At 54.9% G+C, this 15,015-nt stretch overlaps 1 protein-coding gene across 1 annotated transcript in view; it reads right to left on the reverse strand.

Moving 5' to 3' along the window:
- Window positions 1-15,015, reverse strand: part of ADAMTS14 (ADAM metallopeptidase with thrombospondin type 1 motif 14) — a gene marked incomplete at its 5' end in the record, with an annotated part of 78,897 nt that overhangs the window by 48,644 nt on the left and 15,238 nt on the right. The window contains one exon of the mRNA XM_077778497.1: window positions 6,579-6,720. Coding sequence (XP_077634623.1) covers window positions 6,579-6,720 — 142 coding nt within the window. The remainder of the gene's footprint in view (window positions 1-6,578; window positions 6,721-15,015) is intronic.

Here is a 15,015-nt window from a genome sequence, read left to right on the forward strand (position 1 = left end):
AATCAAGAGACCAGGCTTTGAAGCATCACCATCAGTACTGCTACTTAGAAAGGCAGTACCTTAAGTAGTTATCAGTCATTTACACCGCAGTCTGAATAGACTGCAGCAACGTTTGCTGGGGCAGTGGAGTTGAGGGTTCATGAGGACACTGTGGGAAAGGCCAATGAAGGGGAGCAGAATTTGCCACCCCAAAATATGTCTCTGTGGTGTGAGGATTATTTTAGGCTGATTATTTTTAAGAAACAGCAGATACCGGAAAAGCTCTGGAAACTGAGTAGAAGTGACCCTTTCCTAAGAGACATTCTACACAAGGGAAATCTCCATTTGTAAGGGGCTCTCCGCCCTGCTCCAGGAAGAGATGGATGACTCTAAATCTCTGGAAACTCTTATCAATAGAGAGGGAAATGACTTAAATCCACATAACAACCCTACCCCTGTTTGCTGTATTTTCCTAGTAACATCCCATTAACTCTGCCACCTCTCCACCCACCAACATTTTCTTTTGTCTTAAGCTGCTGTTAAGGTGGTGGCTTGGACCATTCTGGGGAGTTACTCAGTTTTCTGGAGTCTCTCCCACATATACAGAAGGTACCCGTGTAATTAAACTTCTGATTGCTTTATTCTTGTTAATCTGTCTTTTATTACAGGGGGCCTCAGCCAAGAACCTAGAAGGGTAAAGGGAAAATTTNAAGCCCTAACATTTCGGGATTCCCCTCCATTCTACCCTGAAGCTCTGACACTTGTGCCGCTAATTTCTTTATTTTATTTTACTTGGTTTGTTTTGAAAGAGTGAGAGTGAGTAGTGCGGGGGCGAAGAGAGAGAATCCCAAGCAGGCTCCTGAGATCATGGCGTGAGCCAAAACCAAGAGTTGGACGCTTCACCAACTGAGCCACCCAGGCGCCCCCGTACCATTGATTTCTGAGAATATCCAGTTACGTGAGAATCCTCCAGAGTGTGGGACAGGGACTAAGGATAGGAAAATGCCACCGATACCCCCCAGCATGTACCAAGGGGTGTGACTGCAGGAGGGGCCCCATACGTACTAGGTGGGTAGATGCTAGGTGGGAGATAAAGGTGGGACCCCCGCCCTTGAGCCCACTGCCTCCCCCCCGGGGTGACAGAGAAAGAACCAGATGGTAAGAGTACAGTGACTTCGACGCCTCCAGGGGGACTGAATGGGCAAGGCTTCCCACCCAAACCAGGACTGGGGAGTGGACAGAGCCTTCTGGAGGAGGGCACATCTAAGCTGGGCCACACGGAGAGCAGGAGGGTCCCAGCAGTGGGAATTTCACCTGCAAAACCCACCGGGAGCAGGTACGGGGTGAAACTGTCCAGAATACGCGTGACCCTCAGGGATGAGTCACCAGGTACCTTGGCAGAGACCCAAGATCTGCCTCTAAGCCTCGGTCAGTATGGCTACTTCAGGAACTGAACTCTGAGGACAGGGCCACAGGGAGCCACGGCACTCTGCTATGGTTTCTTTTTCCCTACCCTTTGGCTAGGGGTTCTCGGTGCAAAGGAAAGAAAGCACTAGACTTAAGGGTTGCAAAAAACGTGTGCGCGCTGGCTGAGTGGAGAAACCAGAAGCCTGTGGCCAGCCCTCTGAGTGATGCCCTGCCTGGCGAGCAAGGCTCAGGCCTGTGTCGCCCTCATTCCACCCGACGCAAGAGCTCCGGGTGGCCTGGCGCCTGAGCCCAATGGTGAGTGACAAATGCCTGGGAGGGGGGAAGCAGAGCCCCCAGGAGGGGAGGAGAAGGAATGAGCGATGCCTCCACGAAGCAGCAAGAATACATGATGGTCACTCCCAACATGTGAGCGGTGCCCACAGATTTACAAACTGCAAGTGAGACTCAGGACATGACGCCTCTCGGCTCTCCCAGCCACAGGCCTGTCAAAGGGAGGCTCAGAGAGGTCGCCTGACTCATCCTGGTCACACAGAAAGTTAACGGCATAAGCCCAGAATGGAAACCCAGGGCCCCCACCCTCCCACTACCACACCCTGTCAGGGCCCACCCGGATTCCCCTCTCATTACACACAGTGAGGGGCCCAGGGCAGGGCCTCCTGACGTCAGCCAGAGGCCCTGGAGAGGTGCCCCCACACCCTCATCGGTCTCTCAGGCCAGAAGCAGGTAACCTTCCAAGAGGGGAGGGTGGGGGCGGCAGGCCCCGGGGAGGTTTTCCAGAAGCCCACCCAAGAAGTCCCACGAGAATGTGCAACAACGCAGCTGCTCTTGCAAAGGCAGTTTGGCAGCCCCCCCAAAAGATCAATACAGTGTTTCCACAGGACCCGGCCATGCCACACTGCGAGTTACATACCCAAGAGAATTGAAAGCGCACTTCCACACAAAAACGTGCACGTGAACGTTCACAGCAGCGTTCCGTAATAACCAACAACTGGAAACGGCCCAGGTGTCGACTGACAGATGAAGAGATAAGCCAAATGTGGGGTATTCGTGCAGTCAGTGGACCCTTCCATAAGAAGGGGTGAAGTAGTGCCATGTGCTCCACATGGCCGGACCCCACATGCTGAGTGGGAGAAGCCAGTGCCNCAAAAGATCAATACAGTGTTTCCATAGGACCCGGCCATGCCACACTGCAAGTTACATACCCAAGAGAATTGAAAGCGCACTTCCACACAAAAACGTGCACGTGAACGTTCACAGCAGCGTTCCGTAATAACCAACAACTGGAAACGGCCCACGTGTCGACTGACAGATGAAGAGATAAGCCAAATGTGGGGTATTCGTGCAGTCAGTGGACCCTTCCATAAGAAGGGGTGAAGTAGTGCCATGTGCTCCACATGGCCGGACCCCACATGCTGAGTGGGAGAAGCCAGTGCCAGAGGCCTGCACGATCCCATCTACGTGAGATGTCCAGAAGAGGCACATCTGCCGCTTCTGAAAGAAGAAGGTAGGGTTGGGGAGGGGGGGCAGAGGAGTGACAGCTAATTAATGGGCACAGGGCTTTTTATGGGAGTGGCAGAAATGTTCTAGAATCAGATAGTGGTGCTGGTTTCGCAACACTATAAACAGGAAAAACCCACTGAAATGTATACTTGAAAATGATTCAAATGGTGGGTTTTAATCTCAAGTTAAAAAAAAAAAAAAAAAGGCCACCTGGGTGGCTCAGTTGGTTAAGCATCCAACTTCAGCTCAGGTCATGATCTCAGGGTTCATGAGTTCAAGCCCTGCGTCAGGCTCTGTGCTGACAACTCAGAGCCTGGAGCCTGCTTCGAATTCTGTGACTCCCTCTCTCTCTGCCCCTCCCCGTTTGCACTCTGTATCTCTCTCTCTCTCAAAAATAAATAAACATTAAAAAAAAGAAGAAGAAGGGGATGCCTGAGTGGCTCGGTCGGTTAAGCGTCTGATTCTTAATTTCGGCTCAGGTCATGATCTCATGGTTTGTGAGTTCGAACCCCAAGTTTACGCTGATATGGTAGAACGGGCTTGGGATTCTGTCTCCTTCTCTTTCTTCCCCTCCCCCATGCACTTTCTGTCTCTCTCTCAAAATAAATAAAANGCTCAGGCCACAGGTGCACACAGCCCCGAGGCACCCCATTCCTTCCTCAGGCAGGACCTATAGGGCGGTAAGGGGTTATCGAGAGCAGGACTATGGGTTGAGGAGGGAAAGGGCAGCATTAGGAGCATGGCCGTGTCCAGGGCACAGCCCCCCGAGGCCCGGGCAGTGTCCACAGGGGAGTCTCTGAGAGGCTGGGCGGGGACCAGCTGAACCTAGAGGTCTAGCCAAGGGGATTTCTACCTCCAGACTCTGAAGTTCAGCGTGTTATGTGTGAGGGGGCGGTGTGTGGGCACACCCACGTTCTCTTCAGGAAGCAGCAGTCAAGACCGTACCCTGAGGGCAGAGAAGAGTCGGCTCTGCCCCCAAGTTCACTGGTGCAGATACTTCTCCCGTGGAGCCCAGGTGCCCGCAGGCCCTCCACAGACCACATCTCAGCTAGAAAGTCCGTCTGATGGATCTTGGGATGCCTCCTCTCTTTCCTTGAGGAAAGCCAGACATATCATGTGGGGTAGCAGAGCTCACGTGAAGGAACAAAGATCATTAAGACTTGGTATCTGTCCTCCAGGAAGCCCCCAGCCTACCTGGGACAAGAAGACAGCCCTGAGAGAAAGCCAGGGGTCCCGGAGAGGGGACACCTGAGCTGGGCTGACACTTGGGCAGCACGGAGGCTGACGGAGATGGAGGAAGGTGTTTGGCCTGAGGCAGATTTCTCCAAAGCCCACTTGCTGGCAGCTAAGCCGGCTCTGACCGGCTGGCCTGGGCCTCTGAGGCACCGCTCCATGCCAAGAGGTATACCCGCAGCCGTGAAATGAAACCTTCCGTCCTAGGCAAGAATGATCAATGGAGACAGGCACACCTAGACACGCTAATATACTCTCGGGGCTCAGACCCACCGCTGGTCTTAAAAGAACAGTGAGTGAGAGTCCCAGGTTTCCAAAACGCCCCCATCACCACCTGTCCTCACCCACGGGCCCATGACTTCCGGCCGCGAAGCCTGATGATGGGGATACCACCAGCCTTCCTGGGCCTGAGCGCCAACTCTGTGAGCTCAGCAGTCTGAGCTTCCCAGCCACTGATCATGGTGGCAGCAGGCAGTGTGGCTGGCTCCAGGCCCATGGCCGTGGAGCACAACTTCCCCAGAATCTCCCCAAAAGGGGGATTTATGCTTTTTGATTCAGAACTGGCCTCAGATAAAATGGAAGCCAATGAGACCTGTCCTTCTTCCCAGCTAAGGTGGAGGGCATGGTGCTGTCCTGCCCTGCCCGTGAGATCCACCCCAGCCCCCCGATACCCGGCCAAGTCCCTGCCCCCTTCCCGCACCCCCACCCCAAGCCTGCAGAGCCCTCCACGACTCAGCTCGGCCTCTGGGGCTGTGGCGCCTCTTAAGAGAAGCACTGGGAGAGGGGGTGCCTGGGTGGCTCAGTCAGTTAAGCGTCTGACTTTGGCTCAGGTCATGATCTCTCGGTCCGTGGGTTCGAGCCTTGCATCGGGCTCTGTGCTGACAGCTCAAAGCCTGGAGCCTGTTTCGGACTCTGTGTCTCCCTCTCTCTCTGCCCCTCCCCGGCTCGTGCTCTGTCTCTCTCTGTCTCAAAAATAAATAAACATTAAAAAATTTTTAAAAAAAAGAAAAAAGAGCAGCACTGGGAGAGCAGCTGGTACTTCAAAGGATGTATCACATGTGGGCACAACCGGCTTCCATAGGTTCCCTCACTCTATGCCCGACCCCACCGGGGCCCGGGCAGGAGGGTGTGGTCCATTCATGGCCAGCTGCTATCCGAAGCCTTCTTGTGTCCTGGCCAAAGGGTGCTTTGTGACAAAGCTAAGTCGGATGATGAAGCTGGCCATGGGCCCAGGACCAGCACGCGTGGCCTCCACTGGTTCGTTCTCGCAAGCACGGGCCCAAAGTACTGGCCGTGTGCAGGCTCCCGTGCCGGACACCCCCAATCTCAGGGGCTCGTGCCCTAACACGTAAGTGGTTACCCTAATGACAATACTGTAGTAAGCCCTGCCAGACACCTGCCAAGCTCCGGACTTTTTATACACGCCACTGCTAATACACAGCTATCATCATCACCCCCACTTTACAGATTAGAAAATCAGGTTCAGAGGCGTTAAGCAAATTGGGTAGGACCTCACAGCAGACAGTGCTGGAGGCGGCATTTAAAATGGTCTGTTGGGGGGCAGCTGGGTGGGTCAGTTGGTTGGGCGACTGACTTTGCCTCAGGTCATAACCTCATGGTTTGTGGGCTCGAACCCCACATCAGGCTCTGAGCTGACAGTGTGGAGCCCACGGAGTCCACTTTGGATCCTCTGTCTCCCTCTCTCATTGCCCCTCCCCTGCTCACTCGCTCTCTCTCTCTTTCTTTGAAAAATAAACATTTGGGGAAAAATGGTCTCCTGGGGGCACCTGAGTGGCTCAGTCAGTTGAGCATTTGACTCTTGATTTTGGCTCAGGTCATGATCTCATGGTTGTGAGATCGAGCCCCAAATAGGGCTCCATGGTGACAGCACAGAGCCTGGTTGGGATTCTCTCTCTCCCTCTCTTCTGCCCCGCTCCTGCTCATGTGTGCACCCCCCCCCACACACACACTCTCTCTCTCGCTCAAAAGAGAAAAATAAATAAATAAAATAAAAATAAAAATGGAATGTTGGACACAGCCTGCCTCCGAGACCCTGATACCTGGCAGTCTCCTCACTAGTGCCCTGCAAACCTCCTTCCCGTGGCTCCCAAGGGCTGAGTGGATGTTTAGGGGGAAGAGCTAACTGCAACCACTGCATCTTCCGCCAGGCAGGGAGACAGCCGTCCAGAGCAACGCAGAGCCCCGCGGCGACCTCCAGAGTCCCTAGCGCCACAGTTCAGGGGGCTCGAGTAGCTCACCCATTGCCCCCCGCCCCCCGCCAGCCAGCTGTAACAGCCCCTAAGACCTGCCGCGGCTTCTCTGCCGGTATACAGGGTCCAGTCCCACCTTGCGGAGGAGAAGGCCGAGGCCAGGACTTGAGAGGTTAAGGTCAGGAGGTACGGGCGGAGGTGGAACTCAGGGACCTGCCCAGCGCCTACCTTCGTTGTGAAGGTCCCCGCCAGGCTGGCCGACGTCCCGGCGGTACACCACGTGTGTCCTCCCGCTGGCCTCCTTCTCCCGCTGCCCCCACTCCAGGGGCTCTATGAAGTAGTCGGTGCTATCTGTGCGGATGAGGCCCGCCTGAGCCGGGCACGCAGCAAGTGGGGGCGGGGAGGGGGAGAGAGAAGAGGCGTGAGTACACGGCCCAGGACAGGCGAGCATCTGTGAACGCAAATGTGTGTGACTACATGTGTGCCGCCTTGGGGAGCCTGGGGATTCCAGCAGGGAAGGGCAGACGGGTGGTCGCACGCTGAGCAAGGGGGCCCACGTCCATCTCAGGCAAGGCGGATCCACTTTTACTGTGTTGTAAGGCGTCTGGGGCTTAAAGGGGGGAGGGGGAGGCCGGAAAGCCATTGCCGTAAATCCGCACACACACTCCCTGGGGCACAGAATTCCACCCTGAAGCGCCATCACGCAGGTTTGCCTTTAATGCCCCCACCCAGGACAAGGTGGGGGGGAGGGAATTCCTACCGGTAAAGGTTAATTATCCTTAACATGGGTGCTGGGTCCCCACTCTGACACAAAGTGCTGTTATGTCAGATTTGAAGCACGTGTGCGTGCTCACCACGGAGTTCACGTCTGCTGACAGTAAGGGAGCCAGGGTAAGGGTGGGAAGGCAGGCTCTGTTTTTAATCTAATTTTTTTGCCTGCATCAAAATATTCCTGTAAAAATAATCAGGTGTTGGCCTTGGAAATAAAAACATTCAAAATACAACCTCAGCCAAGCCCCACAAATATGTTATTGGCCCCCAATGGAGGCAATAATCCCAGGGGCCAATGAAACATATGTGTGCGAATCCATGGGTAGCTACACACGCCCCACGCCCTCCCCTGGTGCCAGCTCTAAAAACCAGTCAGTCCGGCCCACCTACCACAGTGCCTGGAAAATAGTAGGCAATCCTAAATGAATTCCTTCACTCATTCCGCAAGTATCTATTGAGTGCCTACTACATACCAGCGCCGTCCAGACCCCGGGGAGGCAGCTGTGAACACAAGGCAGTGAACAAAGGAAGTATTTTTATAAATCTATCAGACGTTCCCTACACGAATAGGAGCTGCCTCTTTTGAAAGCGGCCATGACTTTATCCAACTTTCCCACTCCCCCCTGTTCTGAGATGACTTCTTTGGGAATCGCCTCAGAGATCTACTGAGCACACAAGTCGGCAGCCACTAATCCTCTCCTGCCAAAGCTACCGCCGCCCCTTAAAAGCTGGCATGCCCTGGCCCATGTGGCGGCCAGATCTCAGTGCCTCACATGAGGCATCCCAGAGCCTGGGATGATCCGCACGGCACAGGGCTGGGCTGCAAAGGCATTGCCGTCCAGTTCACCCTTCCTGCCCACAATCGTGGACCACACAGACCTTTCAAGACCACCAGGCCTTCCCCAGTCTGAAGCTTCAATCCCCCCACAACGTCCCTAGCCAGGGGAGTTCTTAACCTTTGCTTGGATTCCTCAGGCAACAGAGAGCCCCCCTCCCCCAAGACATAGCCTGTTCTGTGCAGAGACAGTGGTAATGTTTACTGAGCTGAAACACGCTTCCAGACATTCCACCCTTTGTAAAGAGTCTTATTATCACTGGGGTTAACAACAGTATCTCACGTAACAGCCACTTCTAGTGGCATAGTTTACCTTTACAACAACCTTATAAGGTAGATGCAAATATTAGACCCATTTCATGGATGAGGAAACAGGCTCAGAAAGGTTAAGAAACTTGCTCAGTCACCCAGCAAGCAAGTGACAGCACTAGAATAAGAACCCAACTCCGTGTGGCTCTTAACCAGGAGGCTCTGTTACCTTAGGCCATCCCGGGGCCCCACATCTGCCCCTGTGGGCCACTCTGAGCAAAGACACTTCCCTCTCGTACTCCCACCTATATGTCCCTGGGCCTCCCATCTAGTCTGAGCTTACGGAGCAAGCAACATGTTGACGTCCTACCTCTGGGCAAAGGGCTCCCCAGGCAGCCAGGCCACCCCCCACATGGCTGTGAGAACAGAGGAGAAACTTCTGCACACGGTCCTAAAGGGAGCAGACCCCACCTTCCCCCGGGTGACTCCCAGAAGCCTGAAAGGATTCTTACCCCGCACCCCATCCCCACCACACCCTCAGCCCTTCTCCGTCAGAAGTAGAAGCCACAGGATTCCTGGGTCTGGTCCAGCCCCATGCCCCCAGTGCTCTCCCCAGGGAAGAGTTAAGGAATCCCCATCTCCCCTTCCCTGCTACCCGGCGAGGGCAAAGATCAAACCCTTTAATGTAACAACCTGGGAACTACATTTCAAATCCCTTTGTGACCGTGGATCCCACCAAAACCCAGGGGTCAAAGACAGAACTTTCAGCAATGCTCTTGCTCCATTTTGTGCACTGTGTGTGGCCTTGACAGACAGTTCTTGCCCAGGCTAGGGCGCCCCCTCGGTCTCTGAGACCCTTCTCCTGGAGAGGGGAAGGGCAGGCAGGCTCAGCCACCAGATCAGGAGGTGGGCTGGGCAGGTCCCTCCCCCACGGCCCTCGGTTTCCCCATCCACGCCACGAGAGGTTTGGCAGACTATCTTCAGCTCTGCCCCGGCCAGGACACCGGGCACCGCTGGGGGCAGACACATTGGCAATGGGAACGTTCTGGCTCTCTGCCTCCTTGCAGAATCACTCCTGTCTCTCAATTCATGAGATGTTTCTATTTCTGACAAGTGGTGGCTAATTATAAAGAACGAAAATCAAATCAAGTTTCTGTATGAGAAATCGAGAGAAGAGGAAAGACACGTTGCTAGAAAACAAAGGTCGGCCCTGTTTTCACCCCATACCGCCTTCTCTTCCAAACAGTAACTTAGCAGAAACATATACTAGAAAGGTTCTTCATGCAACACGGCCAAACCAGCTGATTATATCCACATTATTGAGCCACATACTACGCAGGCCCTCTGGCGATTTTCTCCAAATGGAAACTCTCCAATGCACAGGCCTGGCCGCCGTCAGCCGGGCTCGAGACTCCTTTACTACGGCTGCTACTAAGGGGCCGCTCCAGGGAGGTGAGTGGCTGAGGGAGACCTGTCTGACCTTCCCAGTATGGCTGGTGACATCATTTTAGTGGCAAAGGCAATGCCTTCTGCTGCGTCTTCATCCGGAGGCCTCCAGGCCATGCTATCCCAGATTTTCTAGGCCTGTTTCCCTTCGGGGGAAGCCCCAGGTCTGGAGGGTAAGTCCAGGGTGCCTGAAGGAGACAAGGTCCTGTGGTGACGGGGGGAGGCAGGGGTTGGAGTACCCTTGTATCCTGCCTTAGGTCATAATCGAGCAAGTTCAGCTGCTCATGGGTAACCGTCTATCATCAGATGAAGTCCCAGCTATTTTAACAGATAACTGAGGCTGCATTATTTTGGAATTCGTGGGTGTGTGTCCAGGTGTATATATAAACACGTTTATTCTAAAATCGCACGTACTTGCACGCAAACTGAGAGGCGATGGTACAGTGAGCCAACACATCTTGGAAGCCATGGGAAGAGACCCCCCCCACAGGACTGAAATAGGTGTCTGTGGAGGCGCCGAACTCTGGGCTTATACCGGGAAGCGCTCTGTCTACGCCAGGTCGGGTGCAGAGACAACGGGCGAAGACCCAGCTTGGGGTCCAGGCACAGGTACGGAGTGGAGCTCTGGGGGTCCGGCCACAGGCCTTCTCTCCAGGAGAGTGTAATCCAAAGCCGCCTTGCTGTGCCTTCAGATTGGCCACCCCGTGCAGAAAGCCCGGGAGGATTTATTTCAAGATGACGGCTCCGATGAAGCCGGGTCCCCTCTTTCTTCTTCCAAGGTCAGCCCAGGTGGGGCCTCCCCACAGGAGAAAGAAGCAGAGCGGGCCTCCAACCAGCCATCCCACCACCTCCCAAGAAGAGCACATTCTCGGGCCCAAACTTGCTCTGGAAATTCCATTACCAAGGTTTTACTGCCAGCTGTGCTGTCTCAGGTTCTAGGCTTCCAGCAAATTCAGCTTAAAACGGTTCCACTGTAGGAAATGAAAGAAAGCCCAGCAAGCGGAGGCTGGGGTGATACACACAACGGGGAACCACAGCAGGGGAATCTGGAACGGCTTCCCTCGGGTTCACCCAGCCCAGCAACCTGCTTCTGTCCCCAGCCACGCTCCCTCCCCAGACCACGGCACCAGCCAGAACTCAGAAACCCCGACTGCAGGTGTCTGCCTCCGGCCCCCACCCCCCTGCTCACCTGACTCTGGCCCTGTGGCTCCAGCTCTTACCAAGCTTCACCAAGACCTCCAGTGCGGGGCCCCACTGCCTCATCACTGTCCAAACCCCACGGCCACGACCTCACTTCCCTTCTTACCACCGAGGACTTCTCAGTCTAGACACAATAATAATTCTGCAAACACCCATAGCTCTCTCCCTGCCTTTCCCTCCTTCCCGCCATCTCAGAAAAGCCTCTGCCCTGGTGCAACCCACCCAGCCACGCTCTCCGTGCCTGCACACTGATGGAGAAATGCACATGACGCCACTGGCCTCACTTGCGACCAATGGCCACAGCTCTCCCGTGAGCGTGGTGCCAGCTGGCGACTCTGCTGCAGCTCCCCGCTACACTGATGGCTTAGCCTTCTGACACTGTCCCCACCTCCTCCTCCTCTCCTGTTCTCAAGGAGAAAACAGGCACCATCGGGCAGGCTCTCCCCTACCCCGCCACCACCCTACGAACAACCACCCTGTGGGCACCCTGTGCCCTCCTCCCCTCCCTCTCACCCCCTCCAGAACACAGCTCTTCCAGCAAGTGCCCCTCTTCCCAGCATTGCCATGCCCACGCTCTCTTGGGTCACTCTTGTCAGCACACAGATGTGCTCAGGGACATCTCCTCTGTGAAACTCCCTCCTCCCGCCCTGCCGGCTAGCGCCAGGGTCTCAGCTTCCCTCCCCCTGCACACGGCTGGGCTGGTGGGAATGTAAAGTGATGCAGCCCCTTTGGAAAACAGTCTAGAGGTTCCACAAAACACTGAACAGTTACCATATGACCTCGTAGTTCCACCCCTTGGTACGCGCCCAAAAGAAATGACAATGTGGGTCCACACAAAAACTTGTCCGTGAGCGTTCACTGCGGCCCTGCTCACAGCAGTCAGAAAGGAGGATCGACCCAAATGCCCCTCAACAGATGAATGCATCAACAACCAAAAAAAGAGAAGTACTAATCCATGTTGAAACACAGACAAATCTCGAAAACATAAGGCCTAGTGAAAGAAGCCAGGCACAAAAGGCCACGTATTCTACAGTTCCATCCATACAAAATGTCCAGAGCAGGGAAATCTATAGGGACAGAAAGATCAGTGGTTGTCACGGGCTGGGGTAATGGATGCGAGGCAGTGATAACCAAAAGGGCACAGGGCTTCTTTTTGAGATACTGAAAATGTTCTCAAACTGAATGATAATTACCCAACTCTACCCATATCATAAAAATTCACTGAACTATACACTTTATTTTTTTAAATTTTTTAATATTCATTTCAGAGAAAGAGAAACAGAGCATGAGCAGGGGAGGGGCAGAGAGAGAGGGAGACACAAAATCCAAAGCAGGCTCCAAGCTGTGAGCTGTCAGCACAGAGCCCAACAACGGGGCTTGAACCTGTGAACTATGAGATCATGACCTGAGCCCAAGTCAGGTGCCTAATCGACTGAGCCACTCAGGCACCCCTGAACTGTACACTTTAAATTAGGTGAGGGACGCCTGGGTGGCTCAGTCGGTTGAGCATCCTGACTCTTGATTTTGGCTCAGATCATAACCTCAGGGTCATGGGATCAAGCCCCATGTCGGGCTCTGTACCCAGTGCAGCCTACTTACAATTTTCTCTCTCCCTGCCCCCTCCCCTGTTCATGCTCTCTCTCTCTTTCTCAAATTAATAAAAAATATAATAAATTAGGCGAACTGCATGGGAGGGAAATTGTATCTCAATAAAGCTGTTAAAAAGAACACGGCACACATTCAGGGAGAGGAGAGATGACACAGGCATGCAAACAGGGACACACGTGCACCACGGGGCCACACGAAGGGCCATTGCACACCCCGGGGCAGACATGCACACACGCACGCAGGCAGCCGGCAGACACGTCGGCTCGGGGACGACACACAGGCCCTCGGACGCCAGGCGCGCACGAGCTGCACAGGCTGCCCGTGACCATGGCGGCGTGAGTCAGCAGGGCTGGGATGAAAGCCCGCGGACGCCGAGATGTCGGGTAATCCAAACCTGATGTGGGAGCCCCGAGCCGCAGGAGCTCTGCCGCAGGCTGCCCCGCCAAGGCCGGGGCCCCAGCCAGGGCAAGTCGGAAAGCCGATTCTCCCGGAGCCGCAGCCTTGGGGACAGGCAGGAGGAAGGGGGCCCTGAAGGATGCAGCCGCGGCCGCCAGGCTTGTCCTCGACTGGCATGCCCTGCCCTGCCTGTCCCACGTGGGGGCAGCTTCAGAATGCCCCCAACAGGCCAAAATCTCAGGAGAAACACCAGGAAGCGGACAGCTTCCACCAGCTGGAGGTCGTTATCTGGGGCGACCGCTGGGCCCCCCTTCCCAGGGTCATGGCCTCTGCAGCCCACAGCCTGGGAGGTGCTGGGGGAAAGCCTTGCTGGGCCTCGTCCATCTGCAGCAAGCATCCTTCTCAGGGAAGAAGCAATGAGGTAGGTGCGGCGGGTAAATGTGGAGACCCGAGAGCCCGAGTCCCTGGGTGCTGCTCCCCAAACAGCGTCATCAGGGACATGTTACTTGATGTCCCTGTGCCTGAGGATCATGCCAGTCCCGGTCCTGCAGGGTTGCTCTGGAAAATCTACACAGAGCACCTAGAACGGTCCAGGCTCGAGGCAAGGACACTGCGAGTGTGCCTGCTCACAGCCAGGATTATCACGATCGACTCAGTGTGCCTGGGAGTCCCACGGCTCATGGGTTCAGGGCTGGAAGTGGCATTCTGGACGCACAAGTTGGTTGCCTCTAACTCCTGGTTCCACAGGGAACTGGCTGTCACCCACTCAGATCTGTGCCGAAAGCGGGAAGAAAGGCCCATGGGAAAAAGTACCATGGGTGGAGCACCCTTAAGGGGAGGAGTCCTCAGGAAGCAGAGGCTGTGCTGGTTCAGGGGAGTTTTAAAGGCGACATAGGGCATATCATAGGTTGGTGGAAACGCACCCAGAGGCTGGGGAGGGGTCTCTAGGTGGCAAAATTGTAGCACTTTCCTTCTCTTTAAACTCTATAGGAGTTTTCTAACGTTTCTAGGATTCCCCATCTGAAAGGAAATCGATTCTGCACAGAACATTCGCCGATGACAATGAGCAAGTAATGGTTACACAAGAATTATTTTCAAACAAAGTTTTGAAAAAGGAAACAAACCCCATGAAGCCCCCCTTTTCGATTGCCCAACTTTCCTGCAAGTGGTGCAGAGGCTTCTCCAAGCCTCAGCTGCCACATCTGAAACCAAAGGGTTACTTGCAGGATGGGTCACAAAGCGAAAAATGCACCCCACCCCCACCCTGAGGTCCAGCCCCCGGCTGGAAGGGCGGCCGCCCCTTCCGCTCCCTCCTTCTCTGGCCCGGCTCTCCTGGCATCCCCAACCTGACCCCAGCTTTTCCATCAAACACACAATAGACTTTTCCAGGAGGCTACCGCAGTGGGTGTCACCACTAGGGTCACCAGGGGGACACCGAGACCACACCCCAGGCCAATGGATCAAATCTCAGGGGGTGCGGCCCAGGCATCAGCACGCTCTCTGAGCTGCCTAGGTGATTCTAATGTGCAGCCAGGCCTGGGAACCACTCATCTAAACTCCGGAAGCTTCCAAACAATGGAATGTTTAAGGGATCACCCAGATCTCACAAAGCGAGTAGTATCAGCTGGGGTTGTTGGACCAGAATCAGCCGGTCATAATGCAGGAAATGGGCAAGACAGACAGCGAGCAACAGAACAAGGAGAAGGTGCCCTGGACAAGGCGGGGCTGGGAACAGGGTGTCGCGACCATTTCCGGGGGCTGAGCCTGACCAAGGCCAGTCCCCACCGCATGTAGTTGTGCAGAGGTGCTGTCTTAGAGCCCCCCCACCTCCTTCCCTCCAGGGGAGGCTCCACACCCAGGGAAGAATAATTCACCAAGACTGCCCTGAGCTGGGTGGGACTGGGAGGGGGCTGTGGATATGCTGGGCGGCTAGTGGCAAGTCGATGATGTCACGGCCCCCGCACACTGGGGGGTCCACAGCGCAGACCGTGAGAACAATTAGTAGCAGCGCCTCAAGCACTACGATGATGAAGGTGGATGATGAAGGTGCTGATTGATTCTGTCCTCCTCCGGCCCTGTGGGGAGCAGTTGCTCAGGTCTTCAAAAGCTTAGTAAATATTCTTTAAAGGAAGGGCGCTCACTTTTTACGCCAGCCCTCCC

The sequence above is a fragment of the Crocuta crocuta genome, unplaced genomic scaffold (genome assembly GCF_008692635.1).
Source record: "Crocuta crocuta isolate KB4526 unplaced genomic scaffold, BGI_CrCroc_1.0 scaffold167, whole genome shotgun sequence".
Classification (NCBI taxonomy): Eukaryota; Metazoa; Chordata; class Mammalia; order Carnivora; family Hyaenidae; genus Crocuta; species Crocuta crocuta.